Below are 25111 nucleotides of genomic sequence, written 5' to 3' on the forward strand. Positions count from 1 at the left end.
TGCAATTTAAACAACATAAAATGTAGCAACATGCATCCTAACTTTTTTTTTTTAAATACAAATGTTGTCACAAAGGCATTTTAGGCCCTGGAGAGACCGACATGTATAACTACCCTCCTAGTCCTGCCAATAGTATGTTGTCACAATTAGAGCAGAGCAAGATTTGGGTAAAATAATAAATTAATGTTTTACAATGGATTCCTTTTTTGGATTGTTTAAGACTCAAAAACACTTAAATATTTAACTACAACTTTTATAGTATTAAGTGTACCATGTTATTAAGTTCCTGCAAAAAAAAAAAAATAAAAAAAAATAAAATTGTGTTTTTGAGAGAACTACACTGATGTTACAGTTTTTCATTATGTACCTTCCCCTGGAAGAAAACTGTGTGTTCTGACTCCTTTCAGTTTGTGAATAAAGACACTCAAACAATTATACAGAACGTGTTTTCAACAAATCTGGGCTGTAATTAACTTCGTTTTGATGGCTGGAACATTTTGTTATTACTGCTGCAAGTCAGTTCTGAGGAGAACAGTCTATTAATAAATAAAATCAATTTCAGAACTGCAAGGTCAGACTGAGGGAAATTATCTCTCAAGGTCAAGCTGAGTAAAACTTTTCAGTAGAGAGTTTAAGTCTAAAATGATTTTCTAGCAGGTTTCTGCTTAAATCAAAACCGATAGCCAGTTTGGTTTTACGAAGACTGTGATGTTGACCAAATGCACCGTTATCTTCGATCATGGCAGTATGCACAATGTATAGCTGACACTAAATCCAACATTGATCAAAATTAAATTCTTGCCACAAAAAAGGGCAATCACACCAAAACCAGCAAACATAAAATCCTTTTGTGCTAGGGACAAAACCATAATGGCTAAGATGATGAGGGTTTATTTTTCCTCACAATTTTAAAGGTTCACGATAGGCAATGAAATTCAACACTGAGAAGAATTTAACCTTGACAATTCTGTATGGTAATTAGTTGCATTAAATTAATTTGACAATATAACTATTTTACACAAGGTGGATTATTAACATTATAATACATATCATTTTATTTATATTCTGTGTATTGTCTGTGTTTAGTGGAGTATGATGAATTTCATATTAGCAATGAGGGCGGTGGATTTTATCAATTAAATCTGATTAAAAAAGGTTTACATTACCTATTTAAATAAATAAACTTTTTGCATAATCCTCCAGAGACAACAAATGAATGGAGCAAATGTAAGGTCACAGCAAATGTGAAAAAGTTTACTTATACCCTTAAATGTAAGGTACCAATAATGTATGAATAAACAGACTAAATGCTCTTGTTTCATACTAGACGTGTTGTATACTGCATTTGGATACATTGGTAAAGAAAAAGAAAATCTAATTGTTAGCTAAAGTACTGCAGGTATTGCACATACTTGTATGCTTCTTAATAATAACGTTTTCTTTTATTTTGTAAGTTTTGTTCCATTACTAGACAGAACTTTCACTTTTTTGAATGACAATGAGTATCAATTATAGCTACGGAAAGACTGTTTGTGGCAAACTGTGGGATGTTGTTTGTTGCTTGAAAAATATCAACACACACACACACACACACACACACACACACACAGAGTTCAGTTAATAAAAATGTGAACAAACGTGAACATTTCCTAGGCTTAACATTTGTAAGCCTCTAGAGGGCACTATGGTTACACTGAATATTATTTTGAAAAATCTTTGGGCATCTTGATATGTTTTACGTTTAAATAAATCATTGATATTCAGCTGCATACGTTAAGGGCTTATTCAATCATGTCAATATGTACAGTCTTAGCAGCAGCAGCAGCATCTGGCAGCAATCAGATGCATTTCTTCTAGAAAATATGCAGTATTCCATTACGCTTCCAAAAGGTTGTAATCTGATTTGCAAGAACTCCACACATTATAAAACACCTTAACTAGAGAAACATTAAAAAACACGATCCGCATCTGACTGGCAGAATGAAATGTGGAACGGCAACATGCAAATGCAATTCAATAACTAAAGTAAACAATGGATCATAAAGTTAGCAAATTCCCCTCTAGTATGAACACTGAAGAATGGATTCCTCAGATCCTATTCGATGTTGTTTGTTAGGCAGTAATATTTAGCTACACGGTATAATTATGAGCAGTGAGTGTTAAGAACCAGCAGGATAAACAAAATGAAACAGATTTAGGGTATTCTCTAATTGGAGGCAAGCAGAATTGTTTTCAGCTTCAAGAACAATTTAGAAGTTTAAGATTTATTCACTTGTTAGAACAAATAATAAAACCATGGATGCTTTCATTAAGCTGATGGTCTCAAAAATCAAGTACCCTGTTTTTCCATCTACACCAATCTCCAAGAACTAACCTGCATATTAGGAAATCAAATGAGAATGGAATTTAATAAGTACTACAAACACTCAATGGGAATACTATTGCAACAATGGGCTTTTAAAGCTCAGTAATTGCGTAGATCGGCTGATGCCTGTGAAGCTTACTTCACTGTTCATGCCATGGGTACTCAGCATAATTAGTATTAAACAAGCAGTTAGTAACCACCATCCTGAATCTTTTATATTGATGTCTCTCGTATTTAATAAAATAAAGAAATCTCTCTCACACACATCTATATCTATCGATCGATCGATATAGATATCTATAGGCAATATTCCTAGTAACCCTCAAGGGTATTGTTGTAAACATATGTTCATGTCAGTATTGGAATCAACTTTAGTTACTGATAGCTGGCTTTTATAAAACAACTCCAATGTTAAGGCCATTGAGAATATCTAATTACAATACACCACCCCTGAAAGCAATTCTGTCACACCAATAGCTGAATTTCTTTTTCTGACCCTTTATCTTTTCAAAGGATTATCCCTGACAGAAGTGCAGGTTGTGTTCCGAGAAGCGTGAGTTCAAGTCACTTCAATGACCCTAATTAAAAAACTATCAAGGATATTGTAACGTGACAATGACACTGTGTCACAGGAGAAAATTATTTTTTAAAAATTAAAAGGACAAAAAGCACACTTGTTTTCAGCTTGCCATTACCAATTTCATTCGATTTCATTTGTAACATGTAAACATTGCAAATTATTTCATTGCTTACTCTTCAAACTTTACTGTCTTCATCTTAAACTTTAAATGCTTTAACCTTGCAAAGCTCTAATGACACATCAGTTGCTTTCATGGCTCTCTTCATTTGACAATAGAAAACCCTTTCAGGGCTCAGGACCTAACCTTTGATTTTAACAAAATATCTTCTCTTGCTGTCCTATCCTCCACTGCCTATACACACTTTAGCTACTTTCAGTGTTTGAATATCATCTATTCATCCATAATGTGGGTCATGGGGGGGCTGGAGCATATCCCAGCTGCCACTGGGCAAGAGGCAGGGTACACTCTGGATAGATTGCCAGTCTATCGCAGGGCCATAGAGAGAAATAGACAATCATTCACACACACACCTGCGGGTAATTGTAGATTTAACTTAAACATGCGTGTTTTTGGACTGTGGGAGGGAACCGGAGTACCCGGTGGAGACCCACACAAGCACGGGGAGAACATGCAAACCCCACACAGAAAGAGCACGGCGGGTCAGGACGCAAAGCCACAACCTTCTAGAAGTGTTCCCTAACCACTCCACCACCACGCTGCCCTTTTGCATATCATGAGAACTTTAATATTTTAAATCTATTCATCAAATAATTGCTGTATTTTGTGTTTATTCCTATTTCAACTTCATTATAGTCTTAGTTCTGTTTGATTGCTGTCTTTGCCAATTAAAAGATAAAATAAAAAAATAAAAAAATAATCAATGTCTAAGATAAGGAAATATGCAGCACATATTCTTTCCTTTAGGGGCTATGTACGTAAGCTTAGTATCTATCTATATATGAATTCTTTGCAGGTACAATGATTAAACTTTCAAAATACAAAAAATAAAATTTAGGCCTGCCTAAAAGTATGAATGTCCAAACATTTAAACATTTTATAAAGCAAATATTATGAATTGTGACAAATTGTGTTGTGTATTCTGTGCCTCGTCCCTCTTCTGCATCTCTCTTCCTTTTGCACATTTCGATACTTTCTCTGTGCTCTCATCACAAACCGTCAGAAAGGTTGCACAACCCCCAACATGAACTAAAGTCACTTGCCAAGTATTGGAAAAAGCAAAGTATTGTTGTTGCAAACTGATATTTGGGCAAACCTGCAATTTTTCATAAGTACTGAAACCTTTGCTGTAAAGAGAAGTAACATTGCACATGCACACAAGCAGCAATTAAATTCTTAAACAACTTCATCCATCAATTTCTTATTATGACAACTTAGTCTACCTTTGGCAGATCAAAATAATCAGGAGATGCAGATGACTTAAAGAACATTATCTTTTCTTTGACATTAAACTTGAAATAAAGGCAGTACCTTTGGAAACGGCAGGATTTGTAACTTTCATCGACCCAGTCACTTTTTTTGGCCCAGCTCTAAAAATTCCCGGGACAGGGTAAGGGCTGTTCATTCCCCTTGACAAACAAGGATTTTATTTGCTGTTTTTTTGCCCCCATCAAAAACAAACATTTGTATTTCCGTCTGCAGAAAAATCAGGGGGGTTTATGTGGTCCACGTTTTGTGCCGGTGGCCCATTTAATGGTACAGTGCACACCGCTCACAATGTGAAATGAAAGCATGACTCTTTATATTCACTGCCAATCAAACTGACAAATCTAGAAAATTTTGTATCTTTAGAAATGCATTTCCAGGTACTGATATGAATCATATTTCCAATGTGTCATACCATGAAGTAAACTAATTGAAGAACAACAGCAGTAAAACTGATGAAAAAAACTTAAATGGGACGCATGTGGGGCAGAAGTAGTTGATGGGATTGTATTGTTACTTGATTGGTGAGTTTTCAAACAGCTACAGAACTACTTCTCTAGCTTTAGGGAGAATCACTGTGGTTCTTTACAACAGCTTAAATTTTGAAGACCCACCACATGAGTACTTTTTACCTGGTGTCCTTCAGAAACAGAAGGAAAGAGTTCTAGGTCAAGAACATTTATGCCAAGACAGAAAATGGCTTTGGAGTCCCCAGATTCGATTTAGCCCTTTATTTATTTATTTTTATTTATCTGCCTCTTGGTTTCCTTTTTAAGATCTGGTGTTGTTAAGCATAGGAAATATCCAGCTGCAACTTCTGGAATCTAAGTTTCAATTTCATAGACATGGTTGATAGAGATTGAGACACTATTGTTAGACACAAGTTGTTACACATATATACACGTTGTAACACATCCCTAGCTGACTCCATTCCCCTTTAACCCAGCTCTATCCTAAAGCACTGTGCAGAACAGGGAAGACTGTAAAGAGCGAAACAAAGCTGTATAGAAGCAGGAGTAGGGAGGACTGGGCAGAATACTCACATTAGCTTGCAAAGAGATTGTGAACAAATTAAAGTATAGAACATAGGAATCATTTATTCTAAACCAGAAGCTCACATTTTGTAAGAATCATGATTCAAATATATATCATATTCACAATCATGGCTGACAAAAAGAACATCATTCATACCTTTATTTTCAATCAAAACTTAATTACTTCAGCTTAAAAGCATCAGACAAAAACCACAGCAACTCCATACACTTCACTTAAATGTGACTCATAATTATCACAACATTATTTAAAAAGGAAAAAGAGGCTTCAGGCTTTGGAAAGATGACAACTGACATTTTAAGACAAAAAGAGGCATCATATGCCTAGATTCTGGCTTCTTATTTTCCCCACAATCGTAAAAACACTTGCTTTCAAAAGACACAACAGGAACTGAAAAAAGTTACATGATTTGAGCAGACAATCAATATAATCAAATGCTGAATTTCTGGTATTTTTTCCTGTTGGCTTTGAACACAGTAAGAAGGCTGAAGAAGAGTAAGTCATCCAATGGAAATTAAGGGGTCAGAATAAATTGTTAGGCGTCTGTTTATCTACTATTAATGTCAATACTGGAATCAATAAGATATCGTTGACTGACCAACATCATCATCAGTTGTTATTTAGATTAAAATTATTAAAAAAAAACAGTATGAAATTAGCTTTACAATAAAAAACTTTTGATAATCAGTGCTTTATATATTTTTCATTAATCAAATCTTGCCTCAGGTCTCCAAGTCTTTCCAAACAAGCAGATTATGTCAAAGACGTTCGAGTCGAACCAAATTTATTTCAGCTATTGACAGAAGTTGATGGGTTGTCAGTCAAATGGATTTCAGGGCAGAATGTAGTATCTCTGAAGGACCATTACTCTGAGGTAAAACCTACCAAAACTGAAAAAAAAATTTTGCACTCAAGGATGTGTGAGTGAGTAATTCTGTGGAATGTGTGAAGTGAAAAGCAAGGAAGAGTAGTAACTGTGAGCCAGGGATACAGTCTGCTAAAGGGAGAGAAAGGGACAGATAAAAAGGATATTGTTAAAAGTTATGATCACATCTGTTGGTACCACTTATTGCTGGTGTGTCTCATGAGTTGAAAATAGGTGCTGAAGGAGTAAAGTGAAGGGTATGGAAACAGATCTTGTCTCACAAATGACCTCATGCTCTAATTGTTGCCACTTCAGAACATCCAGGCGACTGACCATCCAGCTTTCAGTGACATTATACCTCACTTTTCAATCAGAATGCAATAAAATAATAAAGTCTATATTCACAGGGTGAAAACTTCACAGTCGAGTAAAAAACTGCATAATACATTACACAAACTAAGTGTAATATGAGTATACTGCTATACCGGTCACATTTCCTCTTTTTAGCTATCGTTTTGCATACACTGTTTCTCCCCATCTATTACACTCTAGATGTAAATCAAAGATGTGACTTTAATTATGTAGCTACAGTACTGCTTCCACTGAATCCAATATATCAGGTTTCAACCTGTATAGAGAAGCAAAACTATAATTACATAAGACTTTCAGTATTTCAAGGGAATTCAAGCTGCACTGAAAGCAAGAGCACCATCCTTTAAAAGCACCCTCTACTGTCATCTACTTAATATATTTTGACAGTGAAATAGCTTGGCTATAGGCTTCCTGTGTGGGTCCAACCCTATGTCTAAAAAATGTGACCTTGTACTTCAGTAGAAAGGGGTTCAAATAGCTACTGTACTTTCACTGCGTTTCTCTATAGCACACTGCCATTGTGTGAAAAATGCACTGAAGGACAAACAAATGTGGAGCCTCTTTAAATAGAAAACTCAGAGTCAGAGCTCCCTCTATGGGTGACAGACTCATAAGCTCTTGAAAATTCAATTCTAACATTGGCTTCTGCTTATAACAACATTTATAAATGTTTAATGTTCAATTGATGTTCCTAGATTGCTTACAAATCAACATGCAGTTAAAATAGAAGTTGAATACTAATCAAACTCTGATGTAATTGTTTTGATACTTCTTTTAGCACTCCTGGCAATTAAAAGCTATGCCACAACCTCAATATAAGCACTAAACATGGAAATTAATTTTTAGTGCAAACACATTTAAATCAGATAGGTTCAAAAGCTCAAGCATGATACTGCCACAAAAGAGTAATAATTTCAGAGGTGATAATGATAAGTATTTATACTATCTACAACCCCCATAATCTATAGTGTAAAAATCAGTTATCTGTTTTAATTGAATGTACTTGTCTGCTGACTGATGTAGCTTGTTAAAATATACTGTAGCCGTGCTTAGAAGTGGGTGGGTGGAGGGATAAAAAAAAAAAAATTGCAGGCTGCATAACAGCACAGGAGGGGAGCTGACTGGTAATTTGGAGTGGGTGGGAGAGAGGCTTATAAAGGTGGGCGATAAAATAACCAGGTTTTATTTTATTAAAGTGGCAGGGTAGAAAATGTAGCCTCTCATATGGGTGAACAGAATGGGTATAATTATAATTTGGTTATACATGTATCAGTATGTGGGTAAACACCGGTTTTTGCGTGGTACTGAGAAGTGTGTGAGATGTTTTGCCTGTTCACAGTCACCTCAGGATGGAGTTCTGTCAGCGTCTCAAAGTTGCTTCAACCTAGTCATTACTCTTTCTTTCCCATCTGGTTGGACTCAGACCTGCAGGTCTCCTCCATCTGAAGCTCCCTCAGGTGACTGTGACAGAGTAATCAGTGGAAAGAACAGACTGATTCACCAGTGAAAAGAAAGATTAGAACCCAAATTTGTCATAATACGATAAAACCTGTCTCTAAATCATCACCACACAATGAAATTACTTATTTTCAAATGTTTAAATTTTTTATACGTGAAATAATCTTATGTTCAAATATGATCAATGTCTCTTTAAAAAGGGGTTTAAAATTTAATAAAACACCAGAAAAATGTAAGAACATTTTGTAAAAACTATGTAGCACCCTAATGTTTCATTACGGTTTAGATAGTGCTTAATTGTTGCACGATAATGTTAATGTTTAGTAGAACATCAACATCATAAAATGAGCTTACGTGTGTTTAACTGTACAAATGCATTATGACTCTGGTTGAATTAAGCAATGCTGAAGCCTACCAATAACATGAAATGACAAAGTATTGTTGGGCACGAATGTATTAATTTTACTGCTATGACAGCTGTTAAAAAGCAGCAGTATGTTCCAGCTCCCAGGAAGTTTCTCTTGGAAGGAAGTCTAGCTACATAATTTGCACATTCATTAACTTCATGTTTAGTATATCCTGAGAGCTAAACTACAAAAGACAATATATTTATTGCATACTTCAAAAACCACTATGCAATATACTGTGCTTCTATACATGAATATTCATCTGCCATTTATAAATATTTCCTTTATGTAAATAAACATTCATCATGCCTAAAAATGTTAACTCCCTCAGATCTACTTAATCATGAATCTATGAGTAATCACACTATACCAGGAGACTTACTTCGCTGTCATTCCTGTGGCAAAGTTGCTATTGGAGATCAAAGGTTCTACAGATAAGAACTCTGCTCTAATCATCTCTGCTGTCAGCTGGACTCCTGAGCTTTTGCACCTGCACAGACAAACATGCATTATCTGAACATGATAGCAGTGAATTCACCTGAAATCTGATAGAAAAGGCTTCCAACAAGAATTTTTGTAGTGTTGGATGTGCTTACGATTTGTCCATTAGTGACGCCAGATCATCAGGAAGAGCAGTGAGAGGAGGTGGTGTTGTGAGTGGAAGTACATCTGTGTTGTAGTCAACAGACCTATAGGAGAAACACACAGTGCTTTTACCATTACAAAACATTGCTAAATCAAGATAATGATCATATCGTCTCTGTCTTCCTTAGATGAAAGTACTGCTTGGAGTTACTTTAAATCTTACAAATGGCACAGTGCTCAAGTGAAAGTCAATCACTTAAGGTAAAACTACATTCAAAAAACTGATAAGTCACAGGTTGGATTTTGGATGTTACCCTTTTAAAGGTTGTGGTATCACTCTGCAATTACATGATTTCCGTTCAAAGGCAAAAGAACACATTTCCACATACTGTGCAGTCACTGGTACTGTGCAGGTGAAGGTGTTATTGCTGCTATTTGTAAATACATAGCTGTTGGTTTATTTTTTATGGTGTTAAAATGTGTTTGTGTGATAGTACTTGACTATTTTACAGTAAGAATAAAGTTGCTATTGAGATTTTCATTTAAGCTATTTTTGGAAACTAAACGAACAAAACTAATGATATTATTTTGTAACTCTTCCTTTTGTGAAGCGTAATTGAAAACAATCCCAGCTTGTGTGTTTTGATGCATCATACAGTATGCAAATAGTTGCTAGTCAGATGTGTCATCCATGTTTCTTATTACACAATTTACAATTTTCTGTAAACATATCATATACTGTATTAATGAAATAGTTCTGTCAGCTTTGTTAGTTGACTGACTAATAAGAAGTATGATCCATAAACCTGCAATAACTGCCACTCTGGGACATTGGAAATGAGTTATAAACACAACTTTGACGTGATCTTTTTAAAAAGGTGATATGGCAAGCCTGGCATGGCGTGATTACTCACAGATTCATGATTAAGTAGATCTGAGGGAGTTAACATTTTTGGGCATGACGACTGTTTATTTACATAAAGGAAATATTTATAAATGGCAAGAGGAATATTCATGTATAGATGCACAGTATATTGCATAGTGGTTTTTGAACCACTTATGCTTGTTTACAGATACAACAGTTTCAAATTCACGTGACAACTCTCTGTAAAGTCATCATTAAAAATAGACCCTTTTACATAACCTGCTGTTTTTACATAATCGTGACATTTTTTTATAAAATTAATGACTGCATGCCCTTCAGTACAAAGACACTACATAGCCTTAGTGAGTTTAAACAGCTGGTCTAAATCTATGATGTGTTGGTGCCCCCAGCCCCTGGGGAATGCAAAATTAGCTAATGCAGTGTAGTGTGCCAGATTCATTATAATTAGCAACTTACTAAATAAAAAAAAAATGGCCATGCAACATAAATCAGACACTAAATGCAAACAGTGTGACAGTAATAGTAAAATTAATAACTGAGGATGGAGGGTATCTGATTATTTAATAGTAGATCGTGAAAGTGAGGACAGAATGAAGGTAGACAGAAAGGTGAGCAGAGAAAGTTGTAGCAGAGCAAATTCTGCTCACATATTCACATCACGTAGTGCCGGTTTGCTCAAATTATGTGGGTGTCTTTTCAAATAAAGACTTAAAATGGTTTCTGAACGTTTTGAGTAATATTGCTATATTACCACTGGAACCTTCAATTTGGTACTTCAATCATCTTTAAAGAAGAAACTATCATGCAAGAGAAATTACACTGCATTAGATTATTTAAGAAGGTTGCAAGAACGTAAAGTGTTGCACATTCGAGTAGTATTTGCTGCAATGGAATGCATGAAGAAGCACACTGTGTTCTTCAAAATGAGAGCCTATGTTGTGTTAACTAATATACAATCAAAATATCATTTATTCTGCATCCATTTATACTATAACTGAGTAAATCATTATTTCACTGCATAGGTAGAGACAGTGTGCCAGTACAGGACCTATGCTCTACACGTACAGTGTATTGCATTTCAGTTGAGGTACATTTAGTACATTAGGTCTGTTTTTAAAAAGGGAAAAAAATGGATCTGGAGGCACACAGTTTTATAAATAATAACTTGAGTCCAAACTAATTGTTTTCTAAATTGCCATTCCTGTCCAAGGTCCAGAAAAAAATAAAAAATAAAAAATAATAAAAAAAAAGGTTTTTATACAGCTGCCATTTTGTTCTAAAGCAAAATTACTTTTTATTTTCAATCTGGTTTTAAGACTCATCCCAACACTGAAAGAGCACAGTTGGGTTGACATTGAGGGTTGACAGTGATCTTGTTAGCTGTGGATGATAGCAGCTTTGCTGTTTAGGTTGCTGTGAGATCGTCTATTCAGTGCCATATTGTCCAATTGACAATACAGCATGAGACGATGGTAGATATTACATATCAGAATCATGTATATGCAATTAAAGCATTACAAATGTAACCAATTGTCTGAGCATGTGTCTGGGGAACCCCTCAAACATAAATGGGGCTGAATGGGATTAATGGGTACCTTTGCAGGTCAAAAATAAATAAATAAATTAGAATTTAAAAAAAATTTTGTGCACACTGGAATCAAAACACTTCATCCATTTATTGCATGCAATGTTTGGATAAATGGTCTTCATCAGGCAGACCAGTAAATGCACACTTTAGGCATATGGACCTCGTCAGTTGTCCTGACAATGGCCAAATCTGGAGCAGTAGTATCGAAACCAGAGGTAATAGGTTCAAATTCCTCTGCAAGCTAGAAGGATATTGAGATCAGAATTGAACAGCTACTCTTCATTATGTAAACAAGTACTGTAAACATTTTCTGATCCGGCATTTAATTTCACCATAGGGGGGTTTCACATGGGAACTGAGCGTATTTTTAATTTTATTTATTTATTTATTTTTTAATCTGATCTCAATAACAAGTCATTATTTCCTTGTTCAAAAATAATAAATTAACTTTCACAACTAAGGGTACACAGTTATGTCACAATAAAGGGTAGCAAACTTCAGTTGTGTATTCTACAAACAGTACATAGAGTGGGTAGTAACGACACACATTTACTCTTACTCCGCTACATTGGACTACACTCGCTATTTTTTGCCAGAAATGCCGCCAAAGGATTAACATGACCGTTTCACCAATTAGAGGTAGCAACAATGGTCACATGACTCGCTTTCACCAATCAGACGTGGCCACACAGTCACATGACCACACACAAACTGGGCGACACTTACTCCTCAGACGGAGTACAATTACATGAAAAGTATCTCTAGTGCTAAAACTAAAGAGGATTAACACCCTTGGCCTTATATAAAGCATGTTTTGCTTACACGCAATGCAAACAGCTATATAATGTGGTCTTTTATGTGTCTGCCAAAACGAATCCACATTTCAGCATAGAAAAACTACGTCTAACCTGAAGAGACATGTCACGGTACGTGTAGCTTTTTATTTAAAGTAGTAATGTTAGCATATGTAACTAGCATATAAGCTACAAGGTTAAAAAAAAAAATAGGCGTTTCTAAAATTTGTTTTAATGGATAAGTAGTTACAGAAATTTGGCTGCCACAATAGTCACCACAAATCCTACTTTAATTAAATTCACTTTAACGAACGGAACTGAATGTCTGATAATGAATGTATTTTTATGGCTCAATCACCTGTACCCTCATAGCATTATACTTTTTCTGTCAACAGAGGGTTAACCCAACATCAAGAAGCTGTCAGCACAGGTCTTCCTGCGTCTGCAGCTTGCTCGAGACTTTTTAGTCGTTCAGGGATCCTGTTCACTGCTAAACGGTTACAGCTTCACTGCAAGAATCTTGAGCCAACTACTTCTGAAGCTTAGCTGTCACTTCATTGAGTGAAGAAAAGCATGTTTTAAGCAAACATACACAGACACGCACCCACAGTTTTTGGTAAAGTGAGACTTTTTGTATGTATAAAAGCTGCCTTGAGGGCAAGTGAATATACATTATACATCATATCTTGTCAGTGGAAGTAGTTTGCAATATTCAAACATACATATGTTACCTACTGTCGGTATTGGTTTCAAAAGCTTTATGTTATGAAAAAGTGAGATTTGGAAATTTGTTTCCTGTGCCTTAAACTGTTATTTTGTAAAGATGTCATTTTTATTTTACCATTACCAGAATTTACACATTTTATATTTTGTGTCTGATTACATCATTTCTAAAAAATAAATCTGACATTACCAACAAACACTGAGTACTTTTGTCGTCTTTTCAACAAATACTTTTTTACTCACGAGATGATGTTCTTACCTACCTGAGCGGTGCACAGTCACTGGTGAGAGTAGGATGGCTTGATAGGAAGTTCAATGTGACTGAATCAAAATTCTTCCACTCCATGACCCCTTTGATAACTTCCTGTTGATAGTCAGTGAAAAAAGCTGCATCAGACCCAACAAATTAACAAGAGGTAGTGATACCTATTTTATTAGACAGTTCAGTAGCAAAATATTTCTTTTTGTGTTAGCAGAAATAATGAAATACTAAAAAAGCCTGTTTCTGCCGCTGGGGAAAAAAAAAATTTAAATCATGATCCTGTATCTCAAAATAATGACTTACTAAGTTAAAACAATGAGATAGTTTTTCAATATTTTGACTTAGTCTCAGCTCTCGTTACAGTCCATACAGGTGGTAACCTAGGGTGCCACCTGCTGGGGGGGCTGCTGCAAGACCACAAAAAAAATTAAAAATAAAAATAAATAATAGTAATAATTTGCAGCCCTAACTGACAACCTTTCCCTTGTGTTCCATTTTGAAAGTAAAAAATATACAAATACAGAACAAGAACTGTGAACAAGAACAACTTCCGTATTTGTTGTTTCTCATTATTTGATTGATGGGAATAGGACAAGTTATTGGTGCATATCTCAGGTAGCGGGTTCCTGTTGACAGACCTCAACAACAAATCATATTTCTGGGGTTCGGGCAGCATTGACCAGGACAGGAAGAGACTGAATCGGTTTGTAAGGAGGGCCAGCTCTGTCCTGGGTTGCCCACTGGACTCTCTGGAGTGGGTGGGTGAGAGGAGGATATTTGCCAAGTTGACAACACCTGTAGATGGATGGACAATACCTCTCAACCGCTGAATCAGACAATAGAGACTCTGTGCAGCTCCTTCAGTGGCAGAGTGATACACCCTCAGTTTAAGACGGAGCATTAATGCAGGTCTTTCATTCCCACTGCTATAAGACTGTACAACTCAAAAGCTCAGCTGAATATTTCTGATCATGGTTGAATACTGTAAATTCTCTTGGCTGTTAGTTTATACATGCTTTTGGATATTCTGCTTTTCATTTCTTGTAAATACTTTAAAAATGCTTTTGGGACGTTATACCATTCCTGTGAGCTGCTTTAATGACTGAATTTTCCCGCTGTGGGATCAATAAAGGTTCATCTCATCTTATCATATTGATATTGTCATTATAAGAAGGTCGAAAAAGGCCCTCAGCTGTGGTTTTCGTGAGGTTTCAGGTATCATGATACCACAGTTGCCATTGCAGCAATTAATTCCAGATGTGTACAATTTTAAATGAAAGCTATCAGAGACTTTGGATAAAATTGTACTGGGCTACACAAGTTTTATGTTGTCTTATTTGCACATTCTGCTTCTATAAGGCCCATTGTTTACAAGCCCCATTGTTACAAAATACAAGTACAAAGTATTCTCTGACCAAATTACCATTTCCATTTATGTTGTTGGGAAAAAAAAAAGGAATAAATATTTTCTGTCACTGGGACTGAGTTTGAATTAAACCCGTACTGCAACTTTTGTATTCTGTTTTTATATTGTACTATTTTGTTTTGTTTGAGCATAGCACTTTTTTAGTATTCATATTGTGGGAGCTGTCAGGACTTTCTACATAATTGCACAAAAACTGGTTTTATTTATGTTTTATAATTTAATGGGGGGCACCAAACCATGGGGACCTAGGGGACCAAAATGGCTAAAGCCGACTTTGGATTTGGTAACTCAAAAGAGCAAGAAGCGTTTTTGAAATTTGCTGTGTTTTCCTCATATTTGACACAAGCAAATGGGTGAGACAAAGCTTAATAGACGTCCATAGAAATTCAAATGGATACCCCATTATTGAGAGCTACTATCCAATGACAGGAAGATCTGCACAGAAATTCCTGATGGTATCATTACTTTGACTAATTAAGTAATTATTTTGAGTTAGTATCTCATTATTTTGACTTAGTAAGTCATAATGAGATACCATCTCATTATTTTGAGCTAAAAAGTCATTATTTTGAGATAGCATCTCAATTTTTTGACTTCAGTCATAATATTGAGATACAAAATCATGATTTTTTCCCCACAGTGGCAGTAACAGGCTTCCATAAAATACAGATTGAAATGCCTTTAAAGACTTAAAAAAAAAAAAAAAAGACTGCAAGGGCTCAGAATCTAAGTTACCTTGCGGTCGAGAAACTTCTTCTGAGTGTATGGCATATTTCTCTTTATAGCACTAGTGCTCCCATCAGAGTTTGTATACCTGCATACAGAACACACTGTCATTATTAAAAGGAATAGTTCAAATTACCACAATCCTAGTGTATCTGAATGGTAAATGTAAATCTAAAGCCAGTCAACAAAGATTTTAAATGGGTGTATGTAAAAGTATAATTTTACATTTTAAAAATAACAGAGCTTGTTACCTTGGCAGAGGGCAGAGGTGGTACTCCAGATCACTCTCCAAATATTTAGGGGTTGGCTTGTAAGCTTGCAGGCCTGGAGCTGGATTCTATAGTCCAAAAACCAAGTTACGAGATAAACATAGAACAAATGCATTTGAAATACTGTATACTGTCTAAATCAAATTCATCCTGCATTTGGGTTAATGAGAATGACTAAAGAGTCTTACAAAGATTCTGAGTGGGTTCGCAGCAAAAGGTCTTAGCAGAGCTTTAGGGGCAGTGAAGGTAAGACCGGCAGCCACCCTTGCCTCCAAACCCTCTTCTTTATCTTCATGCTGCTGGTCCACCTCTGCTTTGAGGTCCACTGCTTCATCTTGTGTTCTGGCCTCAATGGGCTCTAGCTCAACCTGAAATATACCAAAAGCAGGTCAATTGCAAAAAGGCAGACAAATAACAAATGATTCTGGAGATCAAAACCATGTATTGAAGATCTATGAAACTATATATACACACACACCACATTTTATGATTAACATCTTTCTATCGTACTCGCTAAATGTTAGTTTTTGTCCAACTGATGTATACTTACCGGAGCTCTTGTTCGAAGTGGTCTTGCCAAAGTGGTAGGAATGTAAGAGTTAAACGCCTCCCAGGCTGACAAAGGTTTATAACCCGAGAGCTTATAGTGCTGAGGAACCTGAAGCATCGAAACATTAACAACAGTAATATTGCTGGTGGTTAGAATGTAAAATCAATTTCACAATTTAGTATAACACGCTTATACGTTAGTCAACTCAGCAGAGTTATACACTGCATGCAAATCATCAAGTGGATTTTACATTTTTTTTGTGATGTTTATATGAGTATGTGCTGCAGTAAATACATACTTGAAGCTTGAAGAATGGAATATGTGTTGTCACAGTCACATCAATAAGATCCACAGGCATTGGCACCAAATTACAGTGAGCCTATAAATATCAAGGAGACAAATGGCATTATTTGTTCAGTTGAACACCAAGGCCTTTTGTCTGCAGGGCATCAGGGAAATGAATGATTTAATCAAAGTGTAGGAAACTGAGCTTCCTCTTTGATTCCACAGTTAGATCAAAGATGTCTTTTACGGGAAATAATGAAAATTGTTTCATGTCCAGTTAGTGACTCTTGCAGTGGTTGTTCATATTCTGCATGTCTGCTTCCAGTTAAATAGTTTAGGGTTTCAGTAATAAAGTGATTTGCAAAGTGATCACACTATTATTAAACAATGTAACCTGCAGCCTTTAACATTAATGGGTAGGTATAGTTCAAACATAACTAAAAACTAGTAATATGCAGTTGGACTATTTACAGTTTAGTGTTTGCAGTCAGGTAATTTACTCACAAGTGGGTCATCCTCATCAGCAAAAATAGGGAAAGAAAATGGAAAGACTTTGACTGGTACAATCCTCATATGATGTACAATCTCTTGTTCAACTAAAGCAAAAAACAACAACAACAAAAAAAAAAAAAAAAAAAAGGGCAATAAGGTTATTATTTCAAAGGGACAAGGGGGTAGTATGACAAAAAACACAGCACCATAAATAACCATGTTGTTTCATTGCAATTTGGACTCAACATATTTAGTGAAGGGGGATAATGAGATCATTTTTGAATCAGGAAATTATATGATAGGATTATCAAAACCTCTCTGTGCTGAACGTAGGTTCCTCATACTAACTGCCAGTTTCTTCAAACAGGCTAGCCTCTGGCTCATGCGACACTGGATCACTACCTGAAAGAGAGAAGCATAGTGTGGTAGTGCTTTAGCCAAGTAAGTGGCTAAAGCCAACTAAACCCGCCCACCCACACATGTTTTGTAGTCTCAGTAAAGGTGGCTGAGACATATATTGCATTAATTCCAATTTATAGACTTGACAGTTAGTGCAACTTTTTGATTGGACCCACACAAGGCGTGCTTGTTCTGTAGCTTCAAAAGCTAATGTAAGACTACTGTCCTTTTACTCAAATGCGCAGTTGCCAGAATAATTAACTGTGTTGTACTATATATACACACATATGACTTACACATGGCTGAGCTCAAGGGCCCTACAGTGAGTGAAGTGTGCATACATGTGATGTGCATCTAAGTTATTTCTCGTGAATATGTGCAGTTACACATGTACCTCAGTGACTCTGTACAACTAGCATGTTTATACCTTGCGAGCTGCCTGCTGGAACAGTCTGAGAGCTCTTTGTTTTAGCTCCCACTGAAAACTGGAGTAAAACTGGAAGGACGGGGCTCCCCCTGGGGCCTGGAAGAGGTTAAAAAGATATTTATTGTTGCTTTTCATATGCTGATTTGGCATCATTCCATTGAATACCATACAGTGAAAATTCATGAGGTTAAGCTTGGAGTATTTAAATGACAAAAGAAAGAAAAAAAAGAATGTTAGATTGAATGTTAGTAGAAAAGGGGTGTAAGTAGCAGATTAATTAAAAACAAGACCATTGAGATGCAGGTTTTATTAAAACCCCTCTTCTGCAAATCAAAGAATATGTAACATAAAGATGTGCTCTGACTTGATAGAGGCTTATCCATACATTTACAAAGAAAGAATATGTAGTACATTTACTAAGCCTTAATTGAAAATTGTGTGTACTGCGGCTTTCCAGCTGAAGTAGCTTCAAACTTCTATGTGGAGAGATACTGTGCTGTTTGAGACATCAATGGCTAAAAGATGCCTTAGAGAGAGTAAGCCAGCAATGATGGGAGCACAACAGCTATGAAAAAAACTTGCACAACCAGTTTTGTATTCAGGTGGGGAGTTCATTTTATCAACAAAGCAAAATAAGCGAAATATTATTTGTTCAAAACATACCTGTCCTGCTTCACAAAGCACCCGTCTGGAGGAAAGCTTAGGTTGTCCAGCAGCAAAGTGTTCCTCCTTGCTTGCATCTCCCCTTTTTACCTAAAATGAAATAGAATTATACTGTAGGTATACTGTAAGTACAGTATGCATTTGCACTAGGTTTAGTTCCAAAAGCAAAGCCCAATACACAAAGGACAGTGCATTAAATAAAATGGCAGATAACCTCACACCAGCCATCACGCAACTTCTGCATAAATACAGTGCGAATGAATGAACGACTGTGTAGTTTATGTTTAATTACAGATTGGGACAGGTGTTTAATTGACTTAAATACAGCTGTGAACAGTAGGTCAATAAAAAGTTTTAGTCATAGTATGTTTACCCTTTAGACAGTGATTTGCTCCATTACAGTAAAGCTTCCTGTACCACCCACCACCAGACTGTGCACCCAAAACCCCAGTGTTTTCAGCTGAATGAATGAACAGCATGCTAACATGTTTACTGTGACACCTAGTATGGGTGTCACAGTCTATAATGCCTATGCCTGGTATCTTAAATGTCATATATTACTTTTTATATTAGTAACAAATCATGTAACTTCTGCTATCACAGCTCTTATTTTTCTGTAGCTTCTCTTTTAGAAACCAGAACGTTAACGTTTTAAATTGTTTCTGCAGTAACTGCGTTTTATAGTGTGGCAGTGGTCAGTCACTTAGAACACAAAAGAATAGTAAAGGGCATACAAATGACAAAGGCAATTCTTTTCATTTTTAATAAATCCTTTAAAAAAAATTGTAATATTGATTAAAGTGCAAATAGTAAACAAAACTGTATTGTTTATTTTCAATATGCAACTTGAAATCCTTTGGCTGAAAAGAAAGTTCCCTTTACTAGAAGAAATAAGCTTAAATGTTATTTCTTCATTCTGTGAATCTAATACTGTAACCTCCATTAATCCCTTAAAGAATTATACAGTGCCAAGGTGTCAAAATAATTTGACTGAACCACTAAATAGATTTTCTCAAATCCTAAATCAGCAGTCAAGGTGATGAAAACGCTCTCAAAACTGAACCTTTTCACATTGACAGGAACAGCGGACAAGAGTTTATGTATAGGGTTATACATGTCGGGGCTTGTCAACAATCCAAAGAGGACCTACAAATATAGGCATTGAAAGTGTCACTATGTTGCAACAACTTGCTAATTTTGCCAGGGCTGCTTGTCATTTGTGTCGCAGTATGGCATGTAATCTCTATAACATCTCTAGGTGGCGCTCAGTTTACACTCAGCTGAGCACCATATGACCAGAGACTTATTACTGAACTAAAGAAAACTAAAAAAAAAAAAAAATACAAATCTCTTGATCAGAGTTTACTGCAAGTGCAAAATTTATTAATACTAAGTGAGAATTTGGTGTCAGTTCAGCGATTTTATGTACTGTAATTTCATACCAATTACAATAACCTTCTGTAAAAGAACCAAGCTTATCTTTTAAATCTTACATTCTTAGCAATTAAATATGTTTTGTCACTTTCTGATGTATAGTTGCGAATATGAGACAACAACCGTTCAGTATGGAACAGAAATGCTTGCATATTCTTGTGGTAAAACAAATATGGCAGCGAAAAGAATTTTAGCAAAAACTTTTGCTAAAAAGAACAAAAAGAAAAAGAAAAAAAAAAAGGACGAGGAGGTAAGCACTTGGATGACAACATGGACAGAGGACATCTACAGAGGAATATAGAAGTAAAATAACTTTGTAAAAAAAAGTGAACTTCAGCTAAAGCTGCGATTAATCTAGATCTCCCTCACCAATGTCATTTGATAGTTACTAATAGTTAGTGGATCTTAAAACTTTAGCAGAGCAGACCTTGGACCCAGTTTTATTTTTGCCATTAATCATCTTAAATCAGCTCTAAACCACACAGATTTTCACCTCTGCTTACTTGCGAAGGTTATTGTCGTACTGAAATAGTTTTATTACAAATACACAAATTCAGTATTGGACACGATACCGTTATTGGGACTGGAATGTCTCTACTGGACATTAATAGATGGGGGCTCACCCACCTCTTCCTTATCTGGTTAGTTTACTAACATATGTTAAAAAAAACAATTTAACACATGTAATTGATTGCTCTGGTAGTTTGATGACCAGAAAGCATTCTGTATAGACAATTTAGAATTATTTTTCGTGATTAGTTTAGAATTAACTGTATAAAACAACACTTAATTACTATGGAAGATAATTGCTTTTCCCATTATAAAAAGACCAAAGTTTCCCTAAATACCTAAAGTGTGGTGTTATACAAAAAGGCTCTAAATGGAGTGTGTTCCACAGTAGTGTATGTGTGCACATGAAGATGAGTGCTGTTAAGTGTCTAAGAGAGTTCATTCAAGTATTCAAACAACTTTTCTGGGGACATTCACATATCTAAACTGACTATTACTTTGAGTTACTGAGTCTGCATATTTCCTGAATGCACTCAACAAAATCAATCACACATTACAAAAGATTTTTCAATGGATACGCAGCTCCAGTCTTTAAATATCTGTCCTGCAGGTTTTTGTTCCTTGTAATTTGTCTTTGTAAATACGTAACATCAATGACCATGACTATGACCATAAGTCAGTCCCAAGGTGACAGTTGAACATATAAAGAAGTGGTGAAAGCAGATCTGAACTCCTATATGTATGCACTTTAAATCAAACATTTTGAGTTAGGATAGCAGGGAGGGTTGTAGCATAGAGATGAAAAATAGATGCTGTGTTAGATGGAAAAAAAAAAAAAAAGGTCCACATTGGTTTTCTGTGAACAAGTGGACACAGTCAAACAGAGCAGTGGCACACCAGTTCTCAGTTAAAACAAAACAGACAAAATACACTTATTTTTAGATGAGTGTGACTTAGTTTCCAAGGAAATCGATGGGCACATTACAAAATGAAAATGTTTTTTATATATAGGATTGGTATACTTTATTGGTGCCAATGTAAAAGTGTTGTAAAATAGAGGGCTCAAGTTTTAGTTCAAAAACGTAGAGCACGATTATTCCACAGATAAAGTTAAGACTAAGATTGATAATAAGTTGTTGGGAGAGTGCAGTTGTCTTAGTTTTGTCTGAGTGGATCCGTGTTGGTGCTGTAGATTAAACAGTTCTGCAAGACATCCTGCTGTGACTTACCATGTATTCATGCAGTGCCATCTCTCTCTCCTCTACTATATGCCTCCTGGTTTTCTCTAACATGGGATCCTTACCCAAATGAACATGCCTGAATAATGGGCAATATAAACATTTAGTACATAGGAACACAGAAACTGAACTAGCGAATAATTCACAAGAATTACAATTTAAATTTTATACTGTAAAACATACCATCTGATCTGGTTGGCTTGCTCCTCCTTCACATTTTGTTGAACCTTTTTAATGAAGAGGGCCTCCTTCATCTGCTTGTTTTGCAGACCAAGTGTAGAGGCACTGGAAATGGCTGAATTCAATGGAATATAAGAAACATAAGACCTACTCTGCAATATGCACAATTGTAAATGCAATTTAATTCATGGCAACAACATATACAAAAGAAATGACATATAGACCCTGATATAACATGGGTCATAAATAACATGTAGCACAAAGTCTTAAGAGGTGGTATGCATGTATTAAAAAAATAAAAACTCCATTACAGCCTAAAATCGCTGGGTTGTATCTACCTTCCTTTAGGGCTTTAGAGCTGATTTTATTGGTGTCTTTGATTAACATCTTTGCTACCCCTGCAGGAGTACAGAGATCTACCAGAGGTTTCAGTCCTGCCTGGTCCTTCAAAATCTAGAGCAGATGTAAAGTTATAATAGTAAGAAAGTATGACGAAACACACAACTGCAAAAGAAATGTTATTAGTGTTATTAAAAGTCATTAAGATTAAGAAACGTATGGGATATATAGAATATTGCTTACTTGGTCAAAAATAAGTGTTAACTTACAATGTACTTGAACTATTTTCCAATAAAGATTGAAATCACCAACTATCACAGAGCACCCACAAGCTAGTATTTCATAGATATGGATAATGTGATTGAGTAATTACAAAAACAAATGCTAGACTAAATTCACCAATACCTTACCTTTGACTTTTCAGCTTGCTTAGCTGACCTGTGCTTAGTCTTACTTTGCAAAGGCACTTGGGTAGCAGAGGACATTCCTTTATATTCTGCAGGCACAGTGTCACCATGACCTGACTTTCTTTCCAGCTGACTATCAAGCAAAGACATGAAGAGATAAATGTTAAAAGTTGGAAAACTTGCAGTTAATTTAAATTTGAGTCATTACTATTCCAAAAAATAAAAAATAAAAATTTGGAACACTTTTTTTTTTTCCAAGTCAATACAATTGGAAAAATCTAGGAAGAACAGAAAAACAGTGGCTAGGAAAAAAATTAAACAAAACAAAAAGAGATAAAAGAACTTGGTTAGCTAAAAGTAATTGATAAATAGTTTAACTTGCTAAATTATAAATAGTCCAACTGGTGAAGTTATGAAATATTTAACAAAACATACAACAGTTAAACTACAGAATAGAATTACAGTAAACAATTCACTTAACAGTTAGGTGGGCAGCAGTTTGCTTCTGTAATGATTTATATTGTTTTTTTTTAATCAGTGCACAAAATGCTAAAATTAGGGTGATGATATGGTGTATAGACAATAGACACTTGATAGGTGTTTGTGTGGCAGGTAGGGTAAGCCTTGAGGTCAGGAGCTAGGTTACTACAGATCTCACTTTTATTCACTACCAATATCCATTTCTATAAATGTAGGTGAACAAAACATTAAAAATATTTCAAAAATAATAATGCATCCTATACATTACTAAATACAGCCTCAAGTGATAGAGTTGCCTCAACACCTCTCTGACACTGTGTCAACAATAGCTGAACGTTACAAAGATTTACTGGCTTTATTTAAGGGTTTATTGCAGGGCTATGTTAGATTTTATTAGATTGATTATACTGATAGAAAATGAAACACAGAAGCAAAGTCTTTCAGAGAGTACACGGATTGCGATTTGTTTATTGGAAACTAATATGTCCATGTCAGATATATTAGGTAGAGGACACTCAGCAACAGCCAGGTGTCAAGCATTGGTTCAAGCTGTGGAGAAAAAAACAACACAACATTGCTCTCGCATACATTTCTTAATCTTTCAATTGGACATATCTCATCCTTTATTTGATTCCACAGCGGAGAACAACAAACACAGGAAGAATGTTTTCTATGCTCAACATCCATTGGGAGGCATATCTGTCTTGATATCACTGCACCAGATACCAAGCTATTTTCATGAATTATTAACTTTTGGCCGAGATAACGCCAAGACAGTGCAGTGGATGGAGCCACTGCTGTGTGATGGATAGCACACTCTTTCTCATGGGAACAGAATTAAACATTAGGTTTTATACTGGCTGAAAAACAACTTCTAATAAGGGAACTTCCTGAGGGTTTTTTCCCTGAATCCATTTAGATGCATGTGTATATCCCCCCGCCCCCCCCCACACTAGTTACTTCATATGACCCAGAGTGTGTAAAAACCTGCATTTAGAAAATGAGATAGCACAGTGAGATAGTAAGAGAGCATAATAATAGAGAAAAAGGAAGATCAGTTACATTGAAGAAAAACTGATTCTGGTGGTCTGACTAAGGGGAGATATTGGCATCTGTGCTGGCTATAACCCTTAAATAGAATGGTGAATCAAACATACAGACCTTAAGTCTAGATATTTTAATATATTAAAATAAGTGACAATATTTGAACACTATTTCACACAATCTTCAAGGGTATCTTTTATCCAAACAAACAACTGCTCTATATACCTGATGGCTAGGTGAGCGGCGGAGCTTCCAGTGATGGTACACAGGTAGGGTTTGGTGTTGAATTGTGAGATGACAAGCTGAATGGTGACCTGACAAGTCTCATACTGGATAGGACTGAATGTCACCTTGATCTTGACCTCACCATTGGCTGGTATCACACCTAAAACAGACAAAAAAATAAAACAAGGATGACTTATGCATTAAAGTGCTTGGCTTGCCCTGCTTCTGCAGTAACAGCTGAATGTATAGTACCCAATCCCCCTTGACTAGCTCAGATGCAACACTTGAACACCATGCAATTCCGAGAGTGTAAATGTCTTTACAGAGAAAGGTCCCAGAAGTGTGGACATTTTTTAGCAAGAATCACTGGTTAAAAAAAAAGTACTGTACATATAGCTTTAGGTTGGAAACCTCCTTAATTTTTAAACTGGACACACAAATATATAAATTGAAACAAAAGCTTACTGGTGGGATGAAGAAACCTTTATAATTACTGCAACAAAAAAGTAACATTTATTAACCACTGCTGACTGGTGTGTAACTGCAGACAAACACACCAGTCACGACTTTCTGTACAGAGACAGGTTGAAAAACGCACTTCCGAAATGACAAACTCAATTGCATCTCCATTCCAG

The 25111-nt window shown here is 35.8% G+C and overlaps 1 protein-coding gene across 5 annotated transcripts in view; it reads right to left on the reverse strand.

The window, feature by feature from the left end:
• The window catches only part of cfap221 (cilia and flagella associated protein 221), a 78932-nt gene that overhangs the window by 49488 nt on the left and 4333 nt on the right, over positions 1 to 25111 (reverse strand). Inside the window, exons 8-26 of one of the 5 annotated variants that reach the window (XM_067493538.1) lie at positions 24477 to 24636; positions 22731 to 22860; positions 22320 to 22434; positions 21985 to 22096; positions 21793 to 21880; positions 18620 to 18709; positions 17957 to 18052; positions 17445 to 17532; positions 17143 to 17234; positions 16652 to 16732; positions 16354 to 16461; positions 15992 to 16171; positions 15786 to 15871; positions 15544 to 15622; positions 13384 to 13484; positions 9141 to 9233; positions 8927 to 9034; positions 8023 to 8140; positions 5274 to 6436 (exon numbers count right to left, since the gene is read on the reverse strand). In XM_067493538.1, the coding sequence (XP_067349639.1) occupies positions 8071 to 8140; positions 8927 to 9034; positions 9141 to 9233; positions 13384 to 13484; positions 15544 to 15622; positions 15786 to 15871; positions 15992 to 16171; positions 16354 to 16461; positions 16652 to 16732; positions 17143 to 17234; positions 17445 to 17532; positions 17957 to 18052; positions 18620 to 18709; positions 21793 to 21880; positions 21985 to 22096; positions 22320 to 22434; positions 22731 to 22860; positions 24477 to 24636 (1877 nt within the window). In that variant the 3' untranslated portion in view covers positions 5274 to 6436; positions 8023 to 8070. Of the gene's footprint in view, positions 1 to 5273; positions 8141 to 8926; positions 9035 to 9140; positions 9234 to 13379; positions 13485 to 15543; positions 15623 to 15785; positions 15872 to 15991; positions 16172 to 16353; positions 16462 to 16651; positions 16733 to 17142; positions 17235 to 17444; positions 17533 to 17956; positions 18053 to 18619; positions 18710 to 21792; positions 21881 to 21984; positions 22097 to 22319; positions 22435 to 22730; positions 22861 to 24476; positions 24637 to 25111 lie in introns of those variants that run through there. The other 4 variants (XM_067493537.1, XM_067493539.1, XM_067493535.1 and 1 more) reach the window with 4 other exon arrangements.

The sequence above is a fragment of the Channa argus genome, chromosome 23 (genome assembly GCF_033026475.1).
Source record: "Channa argus isolate prfri chromosome 23, Channa argus male v1.0, whole genome shotgun sequence".
NCBI classification, from domain to species: domain Eukaryota; kingdom Metazoa; phylum Chordata; class Actinopteri; order Anabantiformes; family Channidae; genus Channa; species Channa argus.